This window comes from Terrapene carolina, unplaced genomic scaffold (genome assembly GCF_002925995.2).
Source record: "Terrapene carolina triunguis isolate 2854851 unplaced genomic scaffold, T_m_triunguis-2.0 Scaffold234, whole genome shotgun sequence".
NCBI classification, from domain to species: domain Eukaryota; kingdom Metazoa; phylum Chordata; order Testudines; family Emydidae; genus Terrapene; species Terrapene triunguis.
The window spans coordinates 10,610,761-10,636,989 of NW_020664585.1; the positions used below are offsets into that span (position 1 = coordinate 10,610,761).

At 41.4% G+C, this 26,229-nt stretch overlaps 1 protein-coding gene across 1 annotated transcript in view; it reads right to left on the reverse strand.

The window, feature by feature from the left end:
* SLC15A4 (solute carrier family 15 member 4) overlaps positions 1-21,206 on the reverse strand; it is a 51,090-nt gene extending 29,884 nt beyond the window's left edge. Inside the window, exons 1-4 of the mRNA XM_024205760.3 lie at positions 20,576-21,206; positions 8,526-8,821; positions 6,651-6,819; positions 3,301-3,378 (exon numbers count right to left, since the gene is read on the reverse strand). Of these exons, the coding sequence (XP_024061528.1) occupies positions 3,301-3,378; positions 6,651-6,819; positions 8,526-8,821; positions 20,576-21,175 (1,143 nt within the window). The 5' untranslated portion in view covers positions 21,176-21,206. The remainder of the gene's footprint in view (positions 1-3,300; positions 3,379-6,650; positions 6,820-8,525; positions 8,822-20,575) is intronic.
* Between the last annotated feature and the right edge of the window lie 5,023 nt (positions 21,207-26,229).

Below are 26,229 nucleotides of genomic sequence, written 5' to 3' on the forward strand. Positions count from 1 at the left end.
GCTTGACACAAATCACAAGTAAAAAAGTTAGTCTATGTAATAGAAAATGGCGAATGATGCATTTTGTAACATAATAAATGTAAGAATTAATAAACTAAATAAATGTAAGTTAAACTATATAATTGCTTATATAAATGTATAGATATAACCTCCTGGTTAGCAAAAGGTAGTAAATGTAGCATGAAGGCTATATTTAGTTGCAAATCAATGTGTATTAACGGTTATCAAATAATGAGTAACAACCTCTCCCTTTGGAAAATAAATAAAGAGTACAAATGCAAAACAAGATTGAAATGTATTTAAATCAAGGTTTCAAGCTTATTTAAATCAAAATTAAAATCAGTGGCTTTAAAATCACTTATTTAATTCAATCTACCCCATTCAGGAAAATTTTCACACAGCTGATTTCTCCCCCCAAAAATGTGTTTAGCGTAACCGACTTTTACTATCTCACCACAACATTAAACAGTATCACAAAACTTGAACAAAGACTGATTTGGATAATACAGTAAAAAAAAGTAGGAAGTTTTTTGGAATTACTGAATTTGATAATGGACAACAGAATAAACAAGTGTCGCCAGCACTGCTATATTTCACACAATTAAATCACAAGTTTTTCAGAGACTCACTCCTTCCCATTTCTACGTATCAGGAGTTGGGAAATTGAGAATATGCACATATTTTTATATATTCCACTATTTCCATATCAAGAAACTGAGTACAATCTTTATCCTGTTCACTTTAGATAAATACTGTAATGCTTACATTGAATGTTGTGTGCATCTTTTTCTAAGAAAAATGTAGCTCTGATGAGTCATGACTCAACTGCTCTTTTACTTAGTTACCGCAAATCATCAAAGCCTGATGGCTAAGAGCAAGTCTGATAGCTTTAAAAGAGACTACACATGTACACATATTTTTAGAAATGTAGTGTTGTATGATGCCTTTCATATCACCCAAATAGAAAAAAAGTGATAAAACCACAAACCTACTTTGAGATGGTTTTAAAATATACTTGCAGAGTTATTTTTAAGATTTCAGATTGAAGCAGCAAAAGGGCTGCAATGGAAGCACTGCAGAAAATGGAGCTGACATTCACTTACAGACTGGCTGGTAGAAGAACCATTTAAAATATCAAGACAGACACACTAGGATGATGTTCCACTATCCATTCCTCAAATTCCACATTATTAAACGAACACTAAATACAACTGAACTTATTTTTAAAGCCACGGTTGAAAGTTAGAAGAAATGGTCTTACGGTATGAGTGGCATTTTAAACCATTTTCAACTAAAGCTAGTAATATTCTTCATTGCTTATTTGAACCAATTCAATTTCTGAACCTAACATTCTGCTTACCAAAAAATAAAGGAGCCAAAGGCTAGAATAAGTTTCTGACTGACGTTTATTCCCAAAGCAGAAACACGCACACTTACAGTATTTTTAAAAGTTACAGTGCATCTCTAGAGTCACTAGGTTAGGGGTGTGTACATACAGCCTTGTAATTTTTTAATGCATATTTATATGCATAATATTCTTTAGGGGCCTAAGCAGAGAAGTATCACACTGTGCTTTGTTTAAAAAGAACATTTACTGCAGTGATCAGTCCACACTTCATTAATTTCCCCATATTAGATAAAGGCACAGGCCTGTTTCATTAAGTCTTAGCTAAGTTAGAGGAAAACTATTCATTTTGTTCAGCCTAGCAATCAGGAAGCTCAAACATGACAGTTGTGAGGCTTAATTAATATTTGAAAAAGCTCTGAGACTGTCTCATGAAAAAAAAAACCACACTATAGAAATGCAAGTATTAATATTAATAAAGGGCAAGAAGGGTTTCATAGTAAGAATAAAGTACCCGGTAAAACTTATTTGCAACTACCAAGGACCTGTGGTCAAGTTAAAATAAACTGTGCTCTATTTAATTGGACATCTCAAATTTGGCCCAAAGTTTGATTATGCTTAGTCTAAATTTAACAAACCTTGGACCAATGAAAGTATTTCCATTTTAAAAAATTTCTATCAGAATTTTTAAATTAACATTTCCCTCCACTAACTGAAACTCAAACACTGCAGCACTAAAAAACTGGAAGTGAAATTGACATAATGACTTCCACTGTTCAAGTTAAGGGAAATTTAAAAATAAGCAGCAGAAAATTAGTGAACAGAATTAAAAAAAAAAAAAAATCCCTTCACTTTTCATCATCTAGCATGTTATTAGTAGTAACATAGCTTGTGTGCAGTGTTCCCTCTAATTTTTTTTTGTGCACCAACAGGGAGGTAATGTGTGGAGGGGGTGGGGCTGAGAGGTTTGGAGTGTGGGAGGGGGCTCAGGGCTAGGGCAGAGGGCTGGGGGTGCGGGCTCTAGCGTGGGGCCAGGGATGAGGAGTTTGGGGTGAAGGCTTCCCCAAGGAGGGAGGACTCCCCACAGCCTGCTGTAGTGGCAGCTCCGGCAGGGCCGGGCCAGGGGAGGGGCACCTCTCCTCATCTGTGCAGCCCTTGATAGCCTGCCACGCAGATTACAGGGAAGTTAGCTTGTGTGTATTTAAAAGGCCTCTTCTAAGGGCCGTATTTTGCCACCAAGGAACATGGAGACTCCCAGTGAAGTCAGTGGCAGCTGCCTGCATGCATTCAAAAGCAAAACTGGGCCCTTAAGATAGTAACCACAGATACATTCTCATATTTTACATCTGCAGGGCTCCGACTGACTTATACTTGCTTAATTTAAGAGTAGATTCAGGGTTACTGTAGAATCAATTCCTCATTTACTTCATTGGAATTTTTATGTAGATAAGGACTGCAGTATCATGAATGTTTAGTAGGGCTGTCGATTAATCGCAGTTAACTCACGTGATTAAAAAAAATTAATTGCGATAAAAAAATTCATCACGATTAATCACACTGTTAAACAGAATACCAATTGAAATGTATTAAATATTTGAATGTTAATCTTTTTAATCGCTTGACAGACCTAATAGTTTAGTTTTGAAATATGCCTAAATGAACAAAACAACATGTATAAGATTAACTAATGCCTATATTTAAGTTAATAAAAATCAAGTTTAGTTATGTAAATTACAATTCTACTACTTAACGTTAGGAAATACAAATTTCAGCTTTGTATTGGAAAATTGACACTACAATGAAGCTACCCTACAGACTTCATTTAACCCCAACAAAAGCAATTAGTGTCCACATCATCATTCGTTACATTGGACCATTAGCTTAGCTCATGGAGTTTCAACTGAACAAAACAAGTTAAAAACAAAAAAAAACCCTCCACATTTTGCCCAACTTACCGTATGAATATGGGCGGTGACATTTGAAATTTCAGGGATTTTCAAATGTAGACTCTGTAAAACGTATGTAGTCTGCATCTAACATTAAGAAAAATTAGTTGACATTGTTACTTGATAAAGTCATACTCTGAAGTGAAACTACTTAAAATGTCAGTGACTCACAAGGAATGCATTTGAATGTACTAGAGAGTGGTTCAAAACAAGGTTTTCCAGTGAGACCGGGCCACATCTCTTCAGGCCCAAAATTGGAGTTTTGTAAAAAGCACAAACTTTTAGACTCAAAGGCCAGAAGGGACCATCATGATCATCTAGTCTGACCCCCTGCACATTGCAGGCCACAGAACCTCGCCCACCCACTTTATTGAAGTCCTCAAATCATGTTTAAAGACTAAAAGAACAGGAGTACTTGTGGCACCTTAGGTGCCACAAGTACTCCTGTTCTTTTTGCGGATCCAGACTAACACGGCTGCTACTCTGAAACCTGTTTTTAAAGACTAAGTTACAGAGAATCCACCATTTACACTAGTTTAAACCTGCATGTGACCCGCACCCCATGCTTTAGTGGAAAGCCAAAAAAAAACCACACACCCAGGCACTCTGCCAATTTGAACCAGGAGAAAATTCCTTTCTGATGCCAGATATGGTGATCAGTTAGACCCTGAGCAAATACAAATTTCAGCTTTGTACTGGAAAATTGACACTACAGTGAAGTTTCCCTGCAGACTCCATTTAACCCCAACAAAAGCAATTAGTGTCCATATCATCACTTGTTATATTGAACCATTAGCTTGGCTCAGACCCAACAGATACACACCTGGGAATGAATTCTCTGTAGTAGCCCAGAGGCCTCCCCATCTATCTAGTATCCCATCACCGGCTGCTGGGGATATCTGCTACTAGCAGTTGCAGATTTCCTACAGTGGCATGTAGCCAGTCTCATCATACCATTCCCTCCATAAACTTATCAAATTCAGTCCTGAAGCCAGTTAACGTTTTCTGCCCCCCACTGCTCCCCTTGGAAGGCTGGTTCCAGATCTTCACATCTCTGATAGTTAGAAATGGTCAAACCTAAACTTGTTGATGACCAGTGATATCCCTTTGTTGTAGTGTCAACATTGGTGCTTAACTTAAATAATTCCTCTCCCCACTTCCTGGTATTTATCCCTCTGATGTATTTACAGAGAGCAAACACATGATCCCTTAGCCTTTGTTTGGTCAAGCTAAACAATCCAAGCTCCTTGATTCTCCTCTCATAAGGTTGGTTCTCCATTCCTATGATCATCCTAGCAGCCCTTCTCTGCACGGTGCACCTATTCCAGTTTGAAGTAATCGTTTTTAACCATGGGAGACCAGTTAGTCTCTAAGGTGCCACAAGTACTCCTGTTCTTTTTGCAGAATTGCACACAGTATTCCAGATGAGGTCTCACCAGTGCTTTGTATAATGGTACTACCACTTCCCTATCTCAAGTGGAAATGCAATCCTAGGATGCAGCAGGAGGTATTAGCCTTTTTCACGGCTGCATCACATTGGCAGCTCATCGTCATCCTGTGATCAGCCAGTACAACCAAGTCTTTCTCTCCCTCTGTCGCTTCCAACTGATAAGTCCCCAGCTGATAGAGACTAACCACAAGAATTTTTGCTAAGGCCTTGTCTACACTGCCAAGTTTTGTTGCCAAAAATTGCCTTTTAGCGACAAAACAGCAAGAGCCTACACACTACAATGGGACTTTTGTTGCAAAAAAAAAAAATGCCCCATTTTGGCAACAAAAAACTTCCACCCCTGAGAGACTTGTCTTTTCCCCTCCCTTTATTGTCGACAAAGAGCCAGTGTAAACACTGCTGATTGTTTTGTACGCAGAACGGGCTACCACCAGTATCCCACAATGCCTGCCCCAATTGCTCTGCTCAGTGTTTTGATCTCTGCTGCCCTGCAGGCATGCGCCACTCCCCTTTAGAAGCTCCAGGAAATATCTGTGTGCTGCCCCGTTTGCAGAACAAACAAAGAGCAAATCACTGGAATGCTCCTGTTCTGCCCTGCACTAGGAACACAGCAGCAGGCAGACTGCTACTGCAGGGGGAGGGGGACAGACTCCTGTGCTGCTTTGCCATTCCTCAGCACAGAAAGCTCACAGAGCTACTCATGATGCTGCTCTCGGCAGCTGAGGGGGCTGTGGGAGAATTCGCAGTGCATCTTGGGATTCTCTACGATCAGCTCCCCACAACACTGCACTGTGAGATACATACCCACGGTGCATTGCTCACCCAGCAATGATGGTGTCCCCAGTGTGGACGTGATCTGTCGACAGAGGGAGCAAGTATGAACACCCTTTGGCGATTTTTGTTTTGTCGACTTTTGGGTGTTGACAAGTTTTTTCAACAAAACTTGGTACTGTAGACAAGCCCTTAGTGCATGACCTTGCACTTTGCACTATTAAATTTCACTCAATTTTATTACTCCAGTTTTCAAGGTCGTCCAGATCTTCTTGTACGAGACCCAAGAGCAACAGAACCATTCACAGGAATTTTTTTTTAAATTACTTTTATGTGGAAGTTTTTAAAGCTCTAAAGTGTTTGCAACCTATGCTCTGCAGCATCCTGCCAATGTAGAGAAATATAGCGAAAGGGACTAAAAGTAAAACTGACTAAACTGTTTTCACTGACAAAGATAAGTGAATTGAAAAAGGAAACAGTTTAATGTTGAAAAGTACATTAGATATTTACAAATTTTAGCTTTAAGACTAATTATCAGATTAAAATACATATTTTGAAAATATTCTTAATATCCTTTTAGACCATTTATTCATCCCTCAACTTCAGAGGGAATTTTACATTAGTGAAAGACACTATGTAGCAATTTATATTTAGATATGGGCATATTGGTGAACTAATACACCTCGCCCCATGACCATTTTATTTAAAAAGTCGATGAGCCAGCAAACATTTTTGTCATTACTAAGCACTGGCTTGTTACATAATTTTATTTACATTGTGCAAGCAAATATACATCTCTAAGAACTAGTTTGGGGTGAACCCCAAAACTAACATAAAAGTCAGCTAGTCCATAATAAAATAAGGCTAGGCAAAAATTGTTAGATTTCCAGCCTCTTTCAGAATTTTAGGCATTAACATTGCTAAACTATTCTATTTAACAAAAGCTTATGGAACATTTTCCCCATTTTTTTTTAAAATGTTCCTTCAAAGTTGATGCTTTTAGGGCAATTTTCAGAGAGGAATGAATTTTTACAATTTAGACTCAGAGCTGTGATTTAATGATAGCACCTACAGAGTTTCCAATTGCAGTGTTGAGAATGTAAATGTATGGTCTTTATGTTTGGTCAGAGTCACTCACCTGAAAATACACTGTCCAGTAAGGTATAAGAGCCAAAAAGACAGGGATAATCTTGACAAGGGCTTTCACATCTTCCACTTTATCTTCTCTGAACGGTCCTCCATGAGACATCTTCGCCATCTCAAACAGGCTTTGTTTACGAGGCTGCTGAAGTACTTCCTGGATTTCACTTTTGAAAATAAAGTTAAAGTTAATTAAAAAAAAAAAAAAAAAAACCTCACGGACAACTTTGTATTGCTTTTTCATCATAAAAACACCTTGTGCGTTTCAGAAGTGGGAACTACTTCTAGATACAGAAGAGAAAACATGCCAGTCAAAGCGGATCAGAAGTGTGTGAAAGGGACAAATTAAACTAAGTATTCATTATAAAAGTTTACTAGACATATTATCTTTCTTTGTCCCTCGGCATGACTAAGCATTAAAAAAATGCAACATTTGAAAGTGACAACTGGTTTATTGACACCATCAGAAAATAAGTTATTCTAACTTATTTATGCACTTGATTAAGTGAACACATGAAATTCTGTGCCGCATGAGGCACCTGAAACCCAAGAGGACCTCATAGTGTGTGGAAGACAGTAACTCTAAGAGGTCGTTAGAAAAAGCAGTTATACAGCTCAGTTGCCTCATCAAGTCTACGAAGGCAAATAAAAACCCTTTTAAAATCAAGATGTGCCCGTGGAGAGAGCAAAGCACAAAAGAAAAAATGGTTAATTAGTGCTCTGTGAAAAAATGTATTTAGCAAATGCTAGTCCAGAGTCTGAGGTGTGGCCAGATTCACTGGGAGTATGTCTACGCTACAGTGGCATAACTACAGCACCACAGTTGTGCACTGTAAAGTAGATGTTTCCTATATCAACAGAAGGGGGTTTTCCACTAATGTAGGTAAATCCACCCCACAGAGAAGTATGAGCTGGTATCCATCTATTGACCTAGCCAATGCGGGGTGCTCAAAGGAGGGGGCAGAATTGGGGCAGGGACTTTGGGGAAGGGGTTGGAATGGGGGCGGAGAAGGGACGGGGTTGGGGTTGGGGCGGGGAAGGGGTGGAGTTGGGGCAGGGCCGGGGCCCCGTGGAGTGTCCTCTTTTTTAAATGTTTGAATATGGTAACCCTAATCAACCCAGCTACCATCTCTTGGGAAGGTGGATTAACTACAGTGAAGGGAGAACCCCTCCTGTCGCTGTAGTGAGGGTCTACACTGAAGCGCTACAGTGGGACCGCTGCAGCATTGCTAGAAAGGACATAGGTTGCCGACCCTGACCTATAGCTTAGACTTTCAGAAGTGGTGTGCCGAGTCTCCATTTAGTCACTCTAATTTAAGGTTTCGCGTGCCAGTAATACATTTTAATGTTTTTAGAAGGTCTCTTTCTATAAGTCTAAAATATAACACTAAACTGTTGTATGTAAAGTAAACAAGGTTTTTAAAATGTTTAAGAAGTTTCATTTAAAATTAAATTAAAATGCAGAGCCCCCTGGACCGGTGGCCAGGACCCGGTGTAAGTGCCACTGAAAATCAGCTCGTGTGCCACCTTTGGCACGCTTGCCATAGGTTGCCTACCCCTGCTATAAGTATAAACCAGGTTTGAAAGGAGAGGAACTACAGGAAAAATTCTGGAGTAGTGGAAGAACAGCAAGTCTGATTTTGCTGTACACAGGGACTAGATGGAAAACAAGGATATATTCTTTATTAGGACATATACCCTCAAGCACTCAAAGATCAAAATGAAAGTCAAAGTCTAAAACGGTAGAAAATAGACTAGATTCAGAATATGAAGCAGCAGCCAGCCAGTCATACAATCATTAAGCAAAGTGGCTTGAGACCTTAGTTTAAATTTCAAGTGAGTTAAGCCTGTACTGAAGAGTTTTTTTACAAACCTATTAGTTCGGTGTTCCCTGGATCTCTTTCGTGAGCAACAAGAGTACGCCAGAATCTTAAACATGTCTGTGAAGGCACTGCCATCAGGTGGCTTTGTGATGAAGAAACTCTGACCACACAAAAACACCATGAACGAAATCCCAATGCAAACTGTTGGGATGATATATCCAATAACGAAGCTGATGTTCTGCTGAATGTACGCAATGCCTCCCAGGGAGACAATAGCTCCCAAATTAATGCTCCAATAAAACCAATTAAAAAATCTTCTTGTGGCTTCTGGACCTCGGTCTTTGACCTGGAAGAGATTAAAAAATAAACAAGTCATTAGCTTTCTGAAAGGGCTGAAGCCTGTTTATTAGAATTCAGTCAACTACAATACACACACAAAAGTTAGGTTTAATTTATAGTCAAACTAAAATGACTAAAGTGTTCTCGGCTTAATATGGTGTTTAATGAAGTCACACTGTACTGTGTTCTCCATGACATCATTGGCCTTCCAATTAAATTAGTACATATTCAACACATGGACAGAAGAGCTGTACCAGAGCGGACCTACTTTGCTCTTAGGGTACGTCTATACCCAGCCGCTAGTTCGGCGGCTGGAAATCGAACTTCTGGGTTCGACTTATCGCGTCTTGTCTGGACGCGATAAGTCGAACCAGGAAGTGATCGCCGTCGACTGCGGTACTCCAGCTAGACGAGAGGAGTACCGCGGAGTCGACGGGGGAGCCTGCCTGCCGCGTGTGGACTGAGGTAAGTTCGAACTAAGGTACTTCGAACTTCAGCTACGTGAAGTTGCGTACCTTAGTTCGAACTGGGGGGGTAAGTGTAGACCAAGCCTTAGTTACAGTCATTACTTCTGCAACATTAGTATCTCTTGGTTATGGTACATCTCTAAACATGAATTCCTAAAATGAAACGTTCTGTCTGACAACTATGCAGTCCATGTAGGATTCAAAATAACGTTTATGTTTTACATTCTAATAAGGCAGTTATAAGTTACCTAAGAATATTATCATGCTCTAATATACGTACTTTAGTTATTACATTTGATTATCTGAATTAAGTTCTCTGCTCTCATATATTGCAAAGGTCAGCTGCAGAGATTTCAACAGCTTTCCCCAAAAAGTGGTCTATAGTTATAGGGGAAAAGTCTTAAGAATAAGGCACAAACTTTAAATTTAAATATTATTCCTATTGCAACCGTACTCTAACACTGCATTTTTATAAAACGAGTTTAGGTTTCAAGAGGTTTATCTTTATCACCAACAGGCCCCACCAGACAGTACAATATATATTTCCCCTTGTATGACATAAAAATTGAACATAAATCATTCTTCTGCCAGAAGCTTTAACTGAACATCTCTACAGTCAAGCTTATGCTATTTTTTTACCTGTGCAATTCCCCCAAGTGCTCCTTATTCTATACTAAATACTATAAACAATCACTGCTTCTAGTTAAATCATAGGAGCTCTGTATAACTCAGGACAGGATGCAGTTTACCAGAAGTTAAAATTTGAAAAATCTTCCCTTTACTTAATGAATCAGCTACTCTGCAACAGAATCCATAGCATCCCATAACTCTTGTGACTGCGACACTTAAGTCAGCACCCTGTGGCTGAAAATCAACTCAGAGCCACTAATGAATCAGCATCATGTACCAACTTAGTGGAGTCAGATGTCTTATGACTGAGAAGCAAAAGTCATTTCCTTGGCACCCAAAAAACTGGATGTACATGCCACGAAAACCCAGCTATGTCAGGGAAAACCCAGCTTTTTCTACAGGAAAGAAATTCTATTGCTGGTACTGCTCTATAGCTTCTGTATCCAAAGCACTGAAAAGTACCTTTCAAAACCTTGATAACATTTGACTAGACTGCTGTAGGAGGAGGTGCAAACATTAGTCTGACAAAGCTGCTGTGTGGACCATGGAAGACTGGAGGCCCCTTGCCGTTTCTTTTTCTTCAAATTTACGTATAACTATCTCAAAGAGAAGGTGTCTCCATACAAGAAAGTTAAGCCTGTACTGAGCTTCACAACAGTAGGCCACGAGAGGATGCCCTGTCATCAAGCTTTACCTATATAAACTGGCAAGAGGTTATACAGGCAAACAAGCTTCATAGATAAGACCATGATTTCCACTCATTGATCAAATGCTAAGTCTACGATGAAAAGGGAGACCCATAATCCATCTTTGTTGTTCAGACAAGGGTTTGAAAAAGAGAGAGGGAAACCAAGGATGCTACAGTGAAATGTAGGTCATGGGCCAACAGATCACTGTGGAAAGTAGAGGGCAGGGGTACCTTGCCCCTTCCAAGGTACTTTGGTCTGTAAGAGACCAAAGAAAGAAGACAACTGAACTTTGATTGCTGTTGAGGTTCCTGGGTCCTGTTCCCATTAAACACATGCATATTATTCCCCTCTAGGAATCTGTATTTCTTATGGTAATGAACAGACAATATGCAAATAGTATAAACAAAGAAGTATTAAGCACCTGTTTCTGCTATACATAACTACTAGCATTGTTAAGCATTTGAATACATATACTAAAGGCTAACGCCTCAAGCCAGCCACTTCTCTTTTTCAGGCTTCAGGACAGTTACCACCTGTTCCTGATCACTTTATCAGCATCAGTTAAACTTTCAATATTGCTTCACATCAACTTTCTTTTTAAATCAAAGTGGCATACATGCCAGTGAAGTGCTAGTGAATGATACACCATTTATATTAAACACAACTTCCAACTTGCATAAGAATAGATACGTTGCTGGCAGACGACTTCCCTTTTCCCTTTGCAATCTCAGCTCTAACTCTGCACTGTCAGTTCCACTACCCCTACTATTATGACATGCCACTCCATGCAAAGAGCTAACTCTGTCACCTTGTCAAAAGAGAAAAGGGGGAAACGAAAGCAGAGTTTGAGACTGGAAAAAGGAAGTGTGTATTGAATAAGCCAGACTCATCAATAAAAATGGATCTCCCTCCATGATGAAGTGGCTCTACTAACCACTTCCTTGACAAAGCAGGTTCGCCTGCTAAAACCATATTAAAACTACCTGTTGGATAAATTAGTTATAGCAAAGGGGCAGAAGATAATTTCTTGTCAACTACAGAAAGTACAGCACAGTTAAAAGGCAATCAATACATTTCCTTTCAAATATAGCACTGGTTCCTCAAGAGATTAGATATACCGTATATGTAGAGTTCTCCACCCTGTAATTCACCCTGCTGGCTATGACTTGAGCTGAGTGACAGCAGGAAAAATACTAGTCTAGTCTCTACAGTTTCTAAAAACCACTTATGAATTAATGGACTAAAATATTTTTACTTATTTCAGGCAAATCTACCCCTTCTGCTGCTATCATTCTAGACACTAAATTTTACTAAGAGATCAAGTACTAGAGAATTGCACAAGGATTTTTATTAAGGAGTAAATATTTGGCACAACACTGCAGGAATCCTACTTTTTTCCCCCCCACACACTCCCATTATTTTCATTCACCCAAGCAGAAAAATTCCTTAGCTCACTCTGCTCAATTTCATCTGTGCTCAGGCATAGCAGCACCAACAGTTTGATTAAATTCTTAAGACCTAGTGACTGCTGCAGCAGGACAGTGCTAGCATGCAAGAGGCACAGGCATGGCCATTTCCCTGTGCTTCCAAGAACATTAAACAAGCACACGGAAAGTAGAAAAATTAGACTTGTGGATGGGTGGGAAGCAGAAGCAGTATATCTTGACTTTAGTAAGGCTTTTGATAGTGTCTCACATGATCTTCTCAAAAAACTAGGGAAATGTAGCCTAGAGATGAAGCTATTGTAAGGCGAGTGCATAAATGGTTGGAAAACCATTCCCAGAGAGTAGTTATCAGTGGCTCACAGTCAAGTTGGAAGGGCATATTGAATGGGGCCCCACGGGAATTGGTCCTGGGTCTGATTCTGTTTAGTACCTTGATAAACGATTTAGATAATGGCAGAGAGAGTACCCGTACAAAGTTTGCAGAAGATGCTAAGCTGGGAGGGGCTGCAAGTGCTTTGGAGGATAGGAATAAAATTCAAAATGATCTGGACAAACTGGAGAAGTGGTCTGAAGTAAATAGGATGAAATTCAATAAGAACAAATGCAAAGTACTCCACTTAGGAAGGAGCAATCAGTTGCACACATACAAAACGGGAAATGACTGCCTAGGAAGGAGTACCGCGGAAAGGGAACTGGGGGTCATAGTGGATCACAAGATAAATGAGAGTCAATTCTGTAACATGTTTGCAAAAAAGGCAAGCATCATTCTGGAGTGTATTAACAGAAGTGTTGTAAGCAAGAAGTAATTCTTCTACTCTGTGCTGATAAGGCCGCAGCTGGAGGAGTATTGTGTACAGTTCTGGGCATCACATTTTAGGAAAGATGTGGACAAATTTGAGAAAGTCCAGAGAACAACAATGATTAAATGTCTAGAAAACATGACCTATGAGGAAAGATTGGAAAAAAATGGGTTTGTTTAGTCTGGAGAAGAGAAGACTGGGGGGAGGAGGTGGAGGGGAGACACGGTAACAGCTTTCAAGTACAGAAAAGGTTGGTACAAGGAGGAGAAGGAAAAATTCTTCTCCTTAACCTCTGAGGACAGGAGAAGAAGCAATGGGCCTAAATTGCAGCAAGGGCGGTTTAGGTTGGCCATTAGGAAAAACTTCATAACTGTCAGGGTTGTTAAGCACTGGAACAACTGCTTAGGGAGGCTGTGGAATCTCATCATGGGAGGTTTTTAAGACTAGGTTAGACAAACACCTGTCAGGAATGGTCTAGCGCTGAGTCATGTACTTCCCTCCCACCCCCAATTTCTCCCTTCCAGTTAGCAACAGTTTCTAGAGGTTTTCCAACTGTGGCATGCCCCCCTAGTGGGGCATGGATGAACATTCAGGGGGGGTGGGGGGAGCAGCAACACCAGGTGTCTCAGGCCAGCCCTGCGCAGCGGGGCTCAGGGAGGGAACACCCTCTCCACCCCCTGACTCACCTCAGCAGGCCACCCAAAAATTGTAACTCAAAGGGGGCTCAGTTCAAAAATTTTGGTTATGTCCCCACCACCCCCCAACCCAGACAGGCTGAGCGGCCCACTGAGGTGAGTCGGGGATGGAAGTCGCGAGCCCCACCACGCGGGGCTGTCCCGAGCCACCTGGTGTTGCTGCTTGCCTCCCTGAATGTTCCTCCTGCCCCCCCCCCGGGGAGGAGCACCCCACCATTTGAAAACCTCTGCACTAAGTAAAATGCATTGTCCGCCATTACAGGATTTTTCTCGTGTACCCCCTAACGAGAGCTCACAACCCCATAGGAGTACACATACCGCAGTCTGAAAACCACTGGTCTAGTTATTACATAGTCTTGCCTGGAGTGCAGGGGACTGGATTAGATGACCTATTGAGGTCCCTTCCAGCCCTAGACTTCTATGATTCTATTACAGCAAAATAACCATGTACCAATAAAACTGTCCAATAAAATATCAGCAATAACAGATTCAGTATAAAAATGCAAGATGTTTTTAGTTGTGAGCATTCACAATAAAGTGTTGCTACTTCAGCGTACCACCTTCTTTCATCTGTGCCAAGTCCAAGGAATTCAAAAGCCACAAGGTGGAGTGTGACAACTACTTAGTTCGCTTGAATATTTCAGTAAAACAAATTAATCTATCATGGCCAGCTCCACCTCAAAAAAGGCCATAGGGAAACTGTTTATTTCCAAGAGAATAAAGTTAAAGTCATCCAGACATTTTACAGAAGGGGAAGCATCACATGCAGGAAAACTAAATTTCTAATACTTACAGGTCCTTACCTAAATTTATTTCTATAAAAATTACCTACATGTCAACTCTGCTGATTTGGCAAACTCCAAACTTCTTGCCAATCTCTAGATGTTTTAGTGTGAGACTCCCTCCCCTCCAAATCTACTGAACAGCTCTTCTGCACAAAGACTTTACACCACTTCTGCTATTAGAGACTCCCTTCTTCCAGAACAAACAGGCAAAAGAGCCACTGCTTGATGCCCTGCTCTAAATGTGGCTGACACTTGGACAGCTGGCTGTCCAATGCTCACCTGGCCTCTTGGAGATAAGGTAAGGTCATCTCTCTAGTTTCTACAGACTTTGGCTAAAACATCCTTACTAATACAGCTAATACCAGAGAAACTCAATGGTTCAACCCCTCGGCTTCCTAATACAGACCAATAACTTCAAATATATTGGCTTCCAAGGTAACACTGACTCTGCTGAACAGAAGCAAATAGCTAATGCAAACACTTAGAACACTCTGCACACAATATTGCCTCTTCTGCAAGTGAGTTCATGAACAGCCCCAGTTTTCCACAGGATGAGCTGCTGCTGGACAGGTTTTCACCTATTTTGCTGAACTGGAAGGGTGTGCACTGAAGGTCTGAACATTGTCTGGGAGCCAAGAACTCCCACTGCCTGATTTCCAGCCCCAGTTCTCCAGAGTTGTGGGTTCCTGGGAAAATCACTTAACCCACCTCCCCAGTTATAAAATGGGGATAGTACCTCTTTCATAAAATAGTAGACATAATTTATACAGAGCTGTAAAGCACCACATAGAGTCAAGTATTAAATAAGGGGTCAATATAAAAGAGAGACGCACTTATTGAAACAGTAACAGGAAAGGCCCCCCAGACCATGTTTTCAAACATACAATATTTTACTTAGATTTGATTGTCAGAAATGTGCATTTACATCTTTCATCTCAAAAAGCCCAAAGTGCTTCATCAACTATATTTCCACCAATCTACACATAGGAATCACATAAATCAATTAAATGCAGCCACTGCTGAGGATGAACATCCTAGCTGTTTAACCGTGCGCTGAAACGCTATAAAACAGTTCAGGGTAGGAAGCTAATGCCTTAGCCCATTGCAACTATGACAAAATTTTAGGTAGGCAAAGTAGACAGACTGGAAGAGAAGAATCATCAGATCTTTAATTTCCACATTAGATGAGGTCTGCTGTTTTAAGTCTCATCTGTCAGACAGTAACTATAGCAGAACAGCTGCCCTTAAAACTATGCTTAGATATTGGCTCAACAATAAATTAGAGGGCAGATGGCCACTTGCTGAATCAGATCTTGCTGCACCAGTGTTTTCTTTAGAGATCCACCATCAAAATATTGACCAGGCCAGACCCTGGTATCTTGAGATCCAGTGAGACAACAGACCAAAGTAGCATGCCTGCAGATCCATAGGAAACAGTTGGAAGAGTAGAATCATCACTTCTCATGCAGACTTTATTGCTTTCTCCAGCATCTAGTTGTTTTGCTTTGTTAAATAAAGTAATGCCCCAGTTCTCTGTGGTTAGGAGTCTTGAAGTAATCCCAGGCAAAATCCCTCATCTTGTGCCTTCTACAGGTACACTGTGAAATAAATCAGTGCGCTCTCTCCCAAAACAACATTTATCTTAATGGTTATGAAACTGCATGCTTCTTAATCAGACACTGTGACACTAGGTTCACATACAAAACTGCAGATCAGATGATTATGCAGGAACTGAATTCTGCACAAACAGAATTTTTATTTGGTACCAAGTTTCAGAGTAGCAGCCGTGTTAGTCTGTATCTGCAAAAAGAACAGGAATACTTGTGGCACCTTAGAGACTAACAAATTTATTAGAGCATAAGCTTTCGTGGGCTACAGCCCACTTCTTCGGATGCATAGAGAGTGAAACCTATATTGAGGAGATATATATACACACATACAGAGAGCATGAACAGGTGGGAGTTGTCTTACCAACTCTGAGAGGCCAATTAAGTAAGAGAAAAAAAACTTTTGAAGTGATAATCAAGATAGCTCAGTACAGACAGTTTGATAAGAAGTGTGAGAATACTTACAAGTTTTTTTCTCTTACTTAATTGGCCTCTCAGAGTTGGTAAGACAACTCCCACCTGTTCATGCTCTCTGTATGTGTGTATATATATCTCCTCAATATATGTTTCACTCTATATGCATCCGAAGAAGTGGGCTGTAGCCCACGAAAGCTTATGCTCTAATAAATTTGTTAGTCTCTAAGGTGCCACAAGTACTCCTTTTATTTGGTACCAACTAGCACAAGAATATAATGAAATCTGATCCCGACATCAACTGCTCATGATTCCTGGGTCCCTGACATTTCTAAGTTCCAATGTATCTCAGTCCTCCTAGTTACTCATTCCCGAGTCATGATAGCCAGCTCAGCTGCCTCCTGTAGTCACTTACAAAAACAGACCGAAAAATGTGTTTGTTTCCAAAATATTCACACTGTCAGTGTTCACTTACTAGCTAAGTAAAGGGCTGTACAGAGGCTATTTGGCACACAGAATATTTCCTAGCACTGATAGACAGGTGCTGCAGGTTGGCAAAAAAAAAAAAGCTCTCAGCACAGCAAGACAGGTGAGTGGCCATACAGGACAGCAAGGACTAAACACTTAAAATTTTCCTCTTTGTCCCCAGCCTACAGAAGGAATGAGTGATGGAGGATGGTTCAGTAGTCAAATTCACCCCTACAAGATTATGAAGCTGTTCTTACACCTTTCCATTCATTACTAGAGACACACTACGGTTTGAGAATGTACTGATGAGATCTCAGAAAACAAGTTTATCCAATATCAGTTCAGCTCCATAATTTCAAACCTTTACAGTGAAATTTGGAAAGTTTGCTGTTAGGCTTTGTCCAATTTCATGATCACATCTGTATTTAATTTGCCTGTGCAGATTTTTTTTTTTTTTTAAACCCACTGTCAATTTTAGGGCATCACGGATTTGAACTCCATGCCTTAAATTATTCACTTAAAGACATGTTTACACTAGCTTTAGCTGCATCAGTGTTACCAAACTGCAAGACTTTTGCTAGGCCACTAGCTGCCATCAGATTTAACCACTATATATGCCTGTCAAATTTTCTCAGTACAGATGAACCAGCCCTTCTAAGCACCCGTTTAAGCAGATCTTTTCCAAGGAAGTCTGATTGTCCTGGTGATTAAAACAATGGTGGTAGATGACAATACATGTCCATCACTGCCAATGCTGTTTATACTGACGGAGCTGAACTAGCTTTAGCAACAGTGAAAAAGCTTTAGAAAAAGTTTCCCAAATGCAGAAAGGGCCTAAATCATGAACCCTTGCCCAGCAAAACAGGAAGTAACTGCAATGTATGCACACTCAAAAGGGGAACTGGAAAGTGTCATGTTAAATCACATGTTTATAAACACTATTCTGAGACCCACCAGTCTCAGTCTTAGGACAATATATTGCATCATGCCAAACCATTTACAAAAACAAGTCTTGCAAAGTACTATTAAGTATTTACACAAGGAACAAATATATAATAATGAGCTCTTCACTCTAGCAGAGAAAGGTATAACACATTCCAATGGCTGGAATTTGGGAATAAGGCATAAATGATTAATCGTGAGAGCTATTAACCATTGGAACAATTTACCAAGGGTCATGGTGGATTCTCCATGACAGAAAATTTTTAAATCAAGATTGGACATTTTTCTAAAAGATATGCTCTATTAATTGTTTTAGGGAAGTTTATGGCCTGTGTTATACAGGAAGTCAGACTAGATAATCACAATGGTCTCATCCAACCTTAGAATCTATGAATAAGCAAAATTTAATAGTTAAATTTACAGCAATTGTGGGTGCTAAACTGACTGGCAAAAACTGTTCTGTACTAAACAGCCACTTGTAAAATATCTGTAAATACCTCTAAATGTGTACTTAACAGAAAAACACTGATAATTACGCTCCTTTCTCCTAACTTTGGAGAATGCATGTGTGTGTCTTTAAAGGATTTTTAAATTGTTTAGTATCATATTTTGTATGAGTCCTACTCTATTTTGAAGGTCTGACACTCTTTACACCCCCCAAAAACTAATTTGGATCCTCTAGCTACCAAGCTAATACTGAAATACTTACTGTAATTTTTAAGGCCTATAATAAAATGTATTTGCAAACAACATTTGGAAATCAACTTATGAGAATTAAAGCATACAATACAGGTCTAAATATTTCATCAAGTTACTCTTTTCTCTCCTTAAAAAATTAAACTTGTCAGCAGACCTTGACAACAAAACCTTTATAGTGCACAGTTGTCTCCAAACTTGATTCTAGCATCACATCAAAAACAGATTTTATTCCAAACAATACATATCCATCTACCCTGCGCTTTGGGAAATTCCTAGGTAGGGAGAACCACCTAAAGAGCTCAAAACTACAGAACAAGGTAAATAGTATGTTGTAATATATGTAACAAATGATAAGCTAGAAAAAAACAGAGAATGGGAAAAATCCACACCTTTACTGGAAGGTTACTGATTATTAAGCAGCAGAAGAGAAAATTTCCTTTGCTTCAGCCTACAGTACTAATAAATCACTGCAAAAAACCTGCAAGACATAGATGTCTTTGATTGAACACCAGTGGGAAAAGCCTTAAAAAGAAAAAAAGAAAAAAAAAAAAAAAGGAACTAAACTTTTAATGATGATATCTCTTTTTTTTACTCTGCGTCTGCCATTATTCAACTGTTATATTTACCTTCAGAAAGTGTTTTGGGGACAGACAGTTTGAAAAATGCAGTACAAGATAAAGTCATATTGAAGCTACTTAACTTGATGGGCTCACAAGGGAGTTCTACTTGCTTTGACACAACCCATACACTGGGGATGTTCAATTCTGGGCTATGACAATGTTTACGCAACACTTTTAGTATTTACATAACACCTTTCACCCAGAAAAGTCCCAAAGAGCTTCCCAAGTTATATGCCAATGAAGGGCAGAGCCAAGCTACATACAGTAAACTGCACAACATTCCAGATGGGGAGAAGGGAGGGACTTTTGGCACAGACATTGTGATAATCCCCTCTTCATATGAAAAATTCTGTAATAGCCACAGAGACCAGAACTCAATTGTCCAGTGAAGGAACACAGGACAAGGAGTTAAGAAATCAGTTCTACTCACTGCTATGCCACTAACTAAAACTGTTTACTGAGTCAAGTCACATTCTCTTTACACCTGAGATTCACAATCCATGAAGTGGGAATAATATTGCTATTTTTTGTAAAATAATTTTACATCTCTAACTGGAGTGTGCAATAGTAGTGCTTTGTATTAATATTAGCCCCAGGCTAAGAGGGCTATACAAACAGTATGCAATATGCTATGCAAAGTTAGATTATGCTGTACTGTCTGTCAAATATTTCATGAAGAGAGTTACTGTGTTGACAGGACGTACATCTGCATGAAAGACACTGCTGTTAATGAATTTACTGTGTTTACAGCAGCTCTTTCACCTGCCAGGCTCCAGTTTGACACAATGTTAAACAAGCAACTATCATGGGGATTATACAGAGCTAATCCTGAGGGGATCCAAACAATTCAAGTGAAACACCCATAAAACAAATACAATTCCCATATGTCAGGTACTTCTGGACCATGAGGGGAATAATGCTGGCACAGATGGACCCCACAACACTGGGTCCCTTACCACATTTATACAAGAGTAATGCTGCTTGGAGATATGGAAAACCTGATCTAGCTAGTCAAGAAAACAGCTGCATTGGCAAAGTTAGCCACCACAGCCACAAGGGCCATAAAGACCCTACATTGGATTAACATAGTCGCTACAAGTTAAAAAGTGAAGTTCTGTGTGCAGTGTTCGACAGAGGGACAGACTAGATCAGGGGTTCTCAAACTGGGGGTCAGGACCCCTCAGGGGGTCACAAGGTTATAACATGGGAGGTCACGAGCGGTCAACCTCCACCCCATACCCCCGCTTTGCCTCCAACATTTATAATGGTGTTAAATATATAAAAAAGTATTTCTAATTTATAAGGGGGGGTCACACTCAGAGACTTGGTATGTGAAAGGGGTCACCAGTAAAAAAAGTTTGAGAGCCACTGGACTAGATCTACTGGTCCCTCTCCTAGCCTTGAAGGGTCTGACTCTAGAGGCGGGTTGCCCATTCCCCCAGGCCCAAAGGGCCAGTCACCTCCCACACCCCTGTATCCGATACCCGGGCGATACTTCACCTGGTCGGCCCCAAAGGGCGTGATGTTGGCTTTGACGGAGCCCACGCTCAAGCCCACCAGGGCCAAGCCGGCGAAGACGGCGATGGAGCAGTAGCGGGTGGCTCCCTCCTGGGCGCAGGGGGCGAGGGTGGCGTTGGCGCCCACGGGGGAGGAGCAGTTCTCGATGCTGGCCAGAGAGATCTTCCCGCAGAGGGCCTGCCGGGGGCCCGGGGCAGCCAGGGCCGGGAAGGCCAGCATGCCCAGCAGGTAGAGCGCCAGGCTGAGCAGGATGGTGCCGAATTTGCCCAGCAGGGCGTCGGCCAGCCAGCCGCCGAAGGGCGAGACCAGGTAGGTGACGCCCATGAAGATCAGCAGGGCCTGGCTGGCCTGGGCGCCCTCCCAGCTGTAGGGAGGCCCGTTGAGGAAGAGCACCAGGTTGGAGGTGATGCCGTAGAAGGCCACCCGCTCCAGCAGCTCGGCCAGCAGCACGGCGGCGCAGGCCAGGCGCCGGCCCTGGAAGGAGCTCGGGCCGCCGGGCGGACCCCGGCCCCGCCACCTGCCGCTGCCGCCCCCCAGCAGGGGGCTCCGCTCCCCGGGATCGGCCCCGCGGGTCCCCTCCATGGGGCGGCCTGTGACAGGCGCCAACGCCGAGCCGCCCCCGCTGACCGCCGGAGCCCCCTCAGCCAACGCTCCCCCGGCAAAGAAACTTCTCCCGCCCGCCCTCCTCGGCTCTCTAGCCTAGGGCTCCAGCCCCGGGCTCCAGCCCCGCCCGCTCGGCCCATGCTCTACGCGCTGATTGGCTGCGTCGGCTGTCACTTCCTCGATGGCGCTTCCGGGTTCCGCGCGCAGGTGTTGAGCGGGGGCTGCTCCCTAGCCAGGTCCCGCCCAGGGGGCGGAGTGACGTGGCTGGGTGGGGCGTGGCTGAGCGCCTGGCTCACTGGTGGGAGTTATTGCAGAGGGAATGTGAGCCCTGGGTGGCTTCTCTGTGGGGTAAATTCAGACTCCAGGTGCTACAACGATGGGGCCACACAACAGTTACTTTCCACCCACCAGAGTTCCTGAAATGGGCCTGATGCTCTTGGCCCTGCACTGTCTTTAGAGGACCAGAAACCTCTGACTTGTGATTGTGTTTTGGTATATTATTCTATGGACTGGATATGATTATGTATTACACACTCTAATTTTATTGTATTTATACAGTCCAACGGGTGTGCACAACACTTTATTGAAAGATGAAATGATAGATTCAGGACCTTATGTGGTAATTCAACACTCACCAAAAAAGGGATAACAACAAAGAATGGGACAAGGGGATCGAGGGGGGATGGTATAACAGAAAAGGATCATGATTTTATGCACACTTTGGCCATAAACAGTGAAATACCCTGCTGCCTCTCACTGATTTCCAGGAAAACCCACATAGTTTCTATTCTTTTAGGTTCTTATGCTGCTGCCATCATCATGGTATATATAGAGCCTAATTCTGGACTACATTTTAAAGTATGTTCCTCTTACATTGAATAACCTCACTGATAATTTTTTTCATTTTCACTTCTTTAAATGGTCATAGCCTGAAACAGATCCTGTCTTCATAGCTTGAAATAGATGGACCAGTTAATCTTCTCCTTTTCTGATTTCAACATTGAATTTAAAAAATTGCTTGTATAATAACAACAATAAAATATTACTATGAAAATGTGATTTTCGCTCTTGCTGCAGTTCATAGTCAGAAAAAAGAAAACAGAAAACAGGAATGACAGGAAAAAATTATCTTGGAAAAAATGGAATTCTCAGTGTAAACTGTCCCATTGTTTATGTAATGCTTTTGCATCACACTGATATTATTTAAACTGATCAATTGACACACCTTCAAAATTATTAATATTTATATTTAGCATTTGGTGCTGTTGTGTAAGATGTGAAAGATAAGTGATTAGGAAGCATAGTTTAGACTTGCCTTTTATTTTTTTCTTCCCACTGTATTTGAGTTTTACTATGTGTCACCGATCACCTGAAGAAATTAAGGCCTTCACTTCAGTGGGACTACTCAGACAGTAAAATTAACCATGCGTGTCAGTGTTTGCTGGTTCAGGGCCTTAAAGTTCCCCTTTTGCCATCTTCGCTTATGCTAATTAGCAGTTGAAGTTAATGGGCCTAATTTTGTGAGTAAGTGTAATTTATCATGAATAAGGGCATTTAATACTTCATTGGGACTAGTCACAAAGGCAAACACTATGCTCAGAAGTATGTGTTGTAGGATCAGGCCCTAAGGTAAAATGTTTGCTCTGAACAAAATGGAAGAGATATTGCACTCTTCCTGTTTTCAATAAAAAAGCAGATTGACAATATACCACCACACCCAGGCATCTGGTTGCAAATCAAGATTTTATAATTGTCAGTAAAGGAGTATAGCTAAGTGTTGCTAATTAAACAGCTGGTCCCAGTAAAAAATGCACTTATCTTTAAAGAAGGGCCTTTGTAAATAACATACTGACCCCGTGGAAGTGACTCATTAAATATATTTGCTCACTTTAATGTTTAAACTTAATGACAAAGTGCAGCAAAGTTCATATAACCAAATGTGGATGAAGGATATCATGTTTGTAAATTATTGTTGTAAAGTTACCAATAATTTAACAGGAACTGATCAATACTTTAGGTTTATATGACTTACCTAATTTTGTATACTATGCAACTAGTGTGATTACATCGTCTAAGGTTTCTAATGGCATTGCCCAGAGACTATCAAGTAGATAACATTACTTTGCATTAGGGCACACTTTAATATACACAGACATCACATTCTAGTCCCTGCACAAATTATTTTAGCAGCAGCGAGCTGATGCTTTATATTGGCCCATCCACCAACTGTTAAAAACATCTTGCAACACTGAAATAGTCATATTTAATATTAGAGAGGCACATTATAAAAATGTTATTGTCTCTTCAGTACTGAGAAATAAGTAGTTATGACAGTCCCACTGAAATTCAAAAGCAGCTGTATCTACTGAATTTACTGTCTATGAAATATAGTGGCTTCACCAGAGAAATTTTTCATTTTTCTCCAAACAAGAACATTTTTAGCTACAGTACATTTAAAACTCCTGCATGAGGATATACCCAGGATGAATGTACCACCCAGTCAGCTCTTATGCCAATTGGTGTTGCATAAGAATAATGCTTTTTCCATGGAAAGTCAACATTTTATGAAGGATGTAGGTGTGTTTTTCAAAGCAGGGGAGACCTGTCTGAAAAGGCTATGAGGTCTTTCCAGGAAAGTTTAATCAATACCGGATAAATGGATGGAGAATTGTTTTTCCTTCCTTGCTTCCTTACTGTTGAATTAGGAGTAGTGTTTCCAACTGTCTAATCACACAAACCCAACCACCCATGCCCTGCCCCATCTGAGGCCCTGCCCCGCTCACTCCATCCCCCCTCCCTCCGTCACTCGATCTCCCCCACTCTCACTCACTTTCACCAGGCTGGGGCAGAGGGGGCGGACTATGGGAGGGAATTTGAGTGCAGGAGGGGGCTCAGAGCTGGGGCAGGAGGTTGGGGTGTGGGAGAGGGGGCCGGGCTCTGGGCTGGGGCTGGAGGTTGGGGTGTGGGAGGGGGTGCAAGCTCTGGGAGGGGGTTTGTGTGCAGGAGGGGGGTCAGGGCTGGGGTAGGGGGTTGGGGTGCGGGAAGGGATGAGGGGTGCGAGCTCCGGCCGGGCGGTGTTTACCTCGGGCAGCTCCTGGTCGGTGGCACAGCGGGGCTAAGGCAGGCTTCAAGATTCCATCTCTCTAATTGGGACTCTATTTCCCCCATGTGAAGATTTCTACATTCTAGGAAACAAGGAATTTACTTTTCCTCCACGTATGACAAATTTGTTGAAGATGAATATTCAGATTTAAATCAGATAAAACTTCTCCAAAACAGGGCTTACTAAGCCTTAGTTCTTGAGAGGTATAATAATTTTGGCCAGGATTTCTAAGGGCTTGTTTACACTTCTGCTTATGTCAATGTAACTTACGTCGTTCAGGGGTGTGAAAAAACCACCCATCTGAGCGATATAAATTACATCAACTCAAAGCAGTGTCTACTCCTCACTATGTCGGCGGGAGACACTCTCCTGCTGACATAGCTTCCGCCTCTCATTGAGGTGGAGTAATTACGTCGATGGGAGAGTGCGATGTAGTGTGTCTTCACCAGATATCGGCGCCACTGCAGTGCAGAAGTGAAGACAAATCCTAAGTCCTCCCCTAAGGTTCAAAAATTTATTCTGTGGAAAATATTTCTGAAAGAAAGGTGCAGTTTTTACACTTGTGATGGGCTCAAACCAAAATCCCAGATCTGAATGCTCCTACTGTTGGGAAAGTTTGGATCTACTAATTTTTTTATTTGGTTTTCATCTTGATGGATAACACATTCACATCCAATTACTATATCAAAAAATGCAAACACATACAACAGAAATATTATTCCAGAGCACAGTAAGGTATGTATTTATGTGGGCTGTTGTTTGACAAATGATTGGTTTCTTTGCACATGCAAAACAGAACAATGGGAAAAAAAGGAAAACATGTAGCCGTTAAAATCACCCCTCAGTTTGATGAAATATTCCTAAGGGGCCATTTCTTTGTTAATATGTGCCGATTTGCCACATTTCACTCGTTTGGAGGGAGCCTCAATTTTAATCTCCCTAATTCACATTGGGCAGCCCTGTTTAAGTGTATGCACGTGAGCACACACAGTTAGCGTGGGTATGCTAATTTGTGCTAGGCTTAAATAAAACTCCCTGATCTGAATGCTTTTAATATTGGGAAAGTTTTGGCTCCAGTAATGTGTATGCAGTAAGGATGGGTGTGTGTCTGTCAGCTGTGTGCATGTGTGAGGAAGAAAGTATATGTTTCTCTCTCGGGTTCTAATTCTAATCTCACTAAGGTCATAAAAACTTTACTGGTAGATCACGTAAGGGGTGTGACTTTTTTTAAAACCAACATAATTATACCAGTAAAAGCCCTAGCAGTTATATCAGTATAAAGGTAACTTAGGTTAGGTCTATAGTGCAAACTTTTGCTGGCATATGTATGTCGGTCAGGGGTGTGATGAGGTTTGAGTTGTGACCAACATAGCTGTGCTAGCAAAATTCCTTAGGAGGACTGGAATAAGCTATGCCACTTTTGCCATTATAAACTGGATCCATATAAGGAGTACTTTGCCAATATGGTATGCCCATATATCTATACCTGCAAAGCCTTCCAAGTGTGGTGTACCTATACTGGTATAGAATTCGGATGTGTATAACAGCCCCCAACCCTTTATACTAATATAGCTGGGTCCAAACTAGGGCAGGTTGTACCACTTTGACTATGCTGGCATAGTTAAAGAGGTACAACTTTCTAGTGCGGACAGGGCCTTTGAGTGGTGTCAATCAGGAGTAACTCAATTCAAGTCACCAGTGTAAAAGTGGTGCAAGTGAAGAAACATGCAGGGGCGGGGAGTCTCTCTCTCTGTCTCTCTGACTTTACTGGCCTGACAGGCTAGATCAGTGTTGGGAAGCTTAAAGAAGAGTCGCCCCCCCACCCCCAGGTCTCTCTCTCTCTCTCTCTCTCCTGGGTGGGCCCGATCCACTCAGAATAGGGCTTGGCCCCACATTTAGGGCTGGAGCCCCTGTGTGCATTTGTCACTGG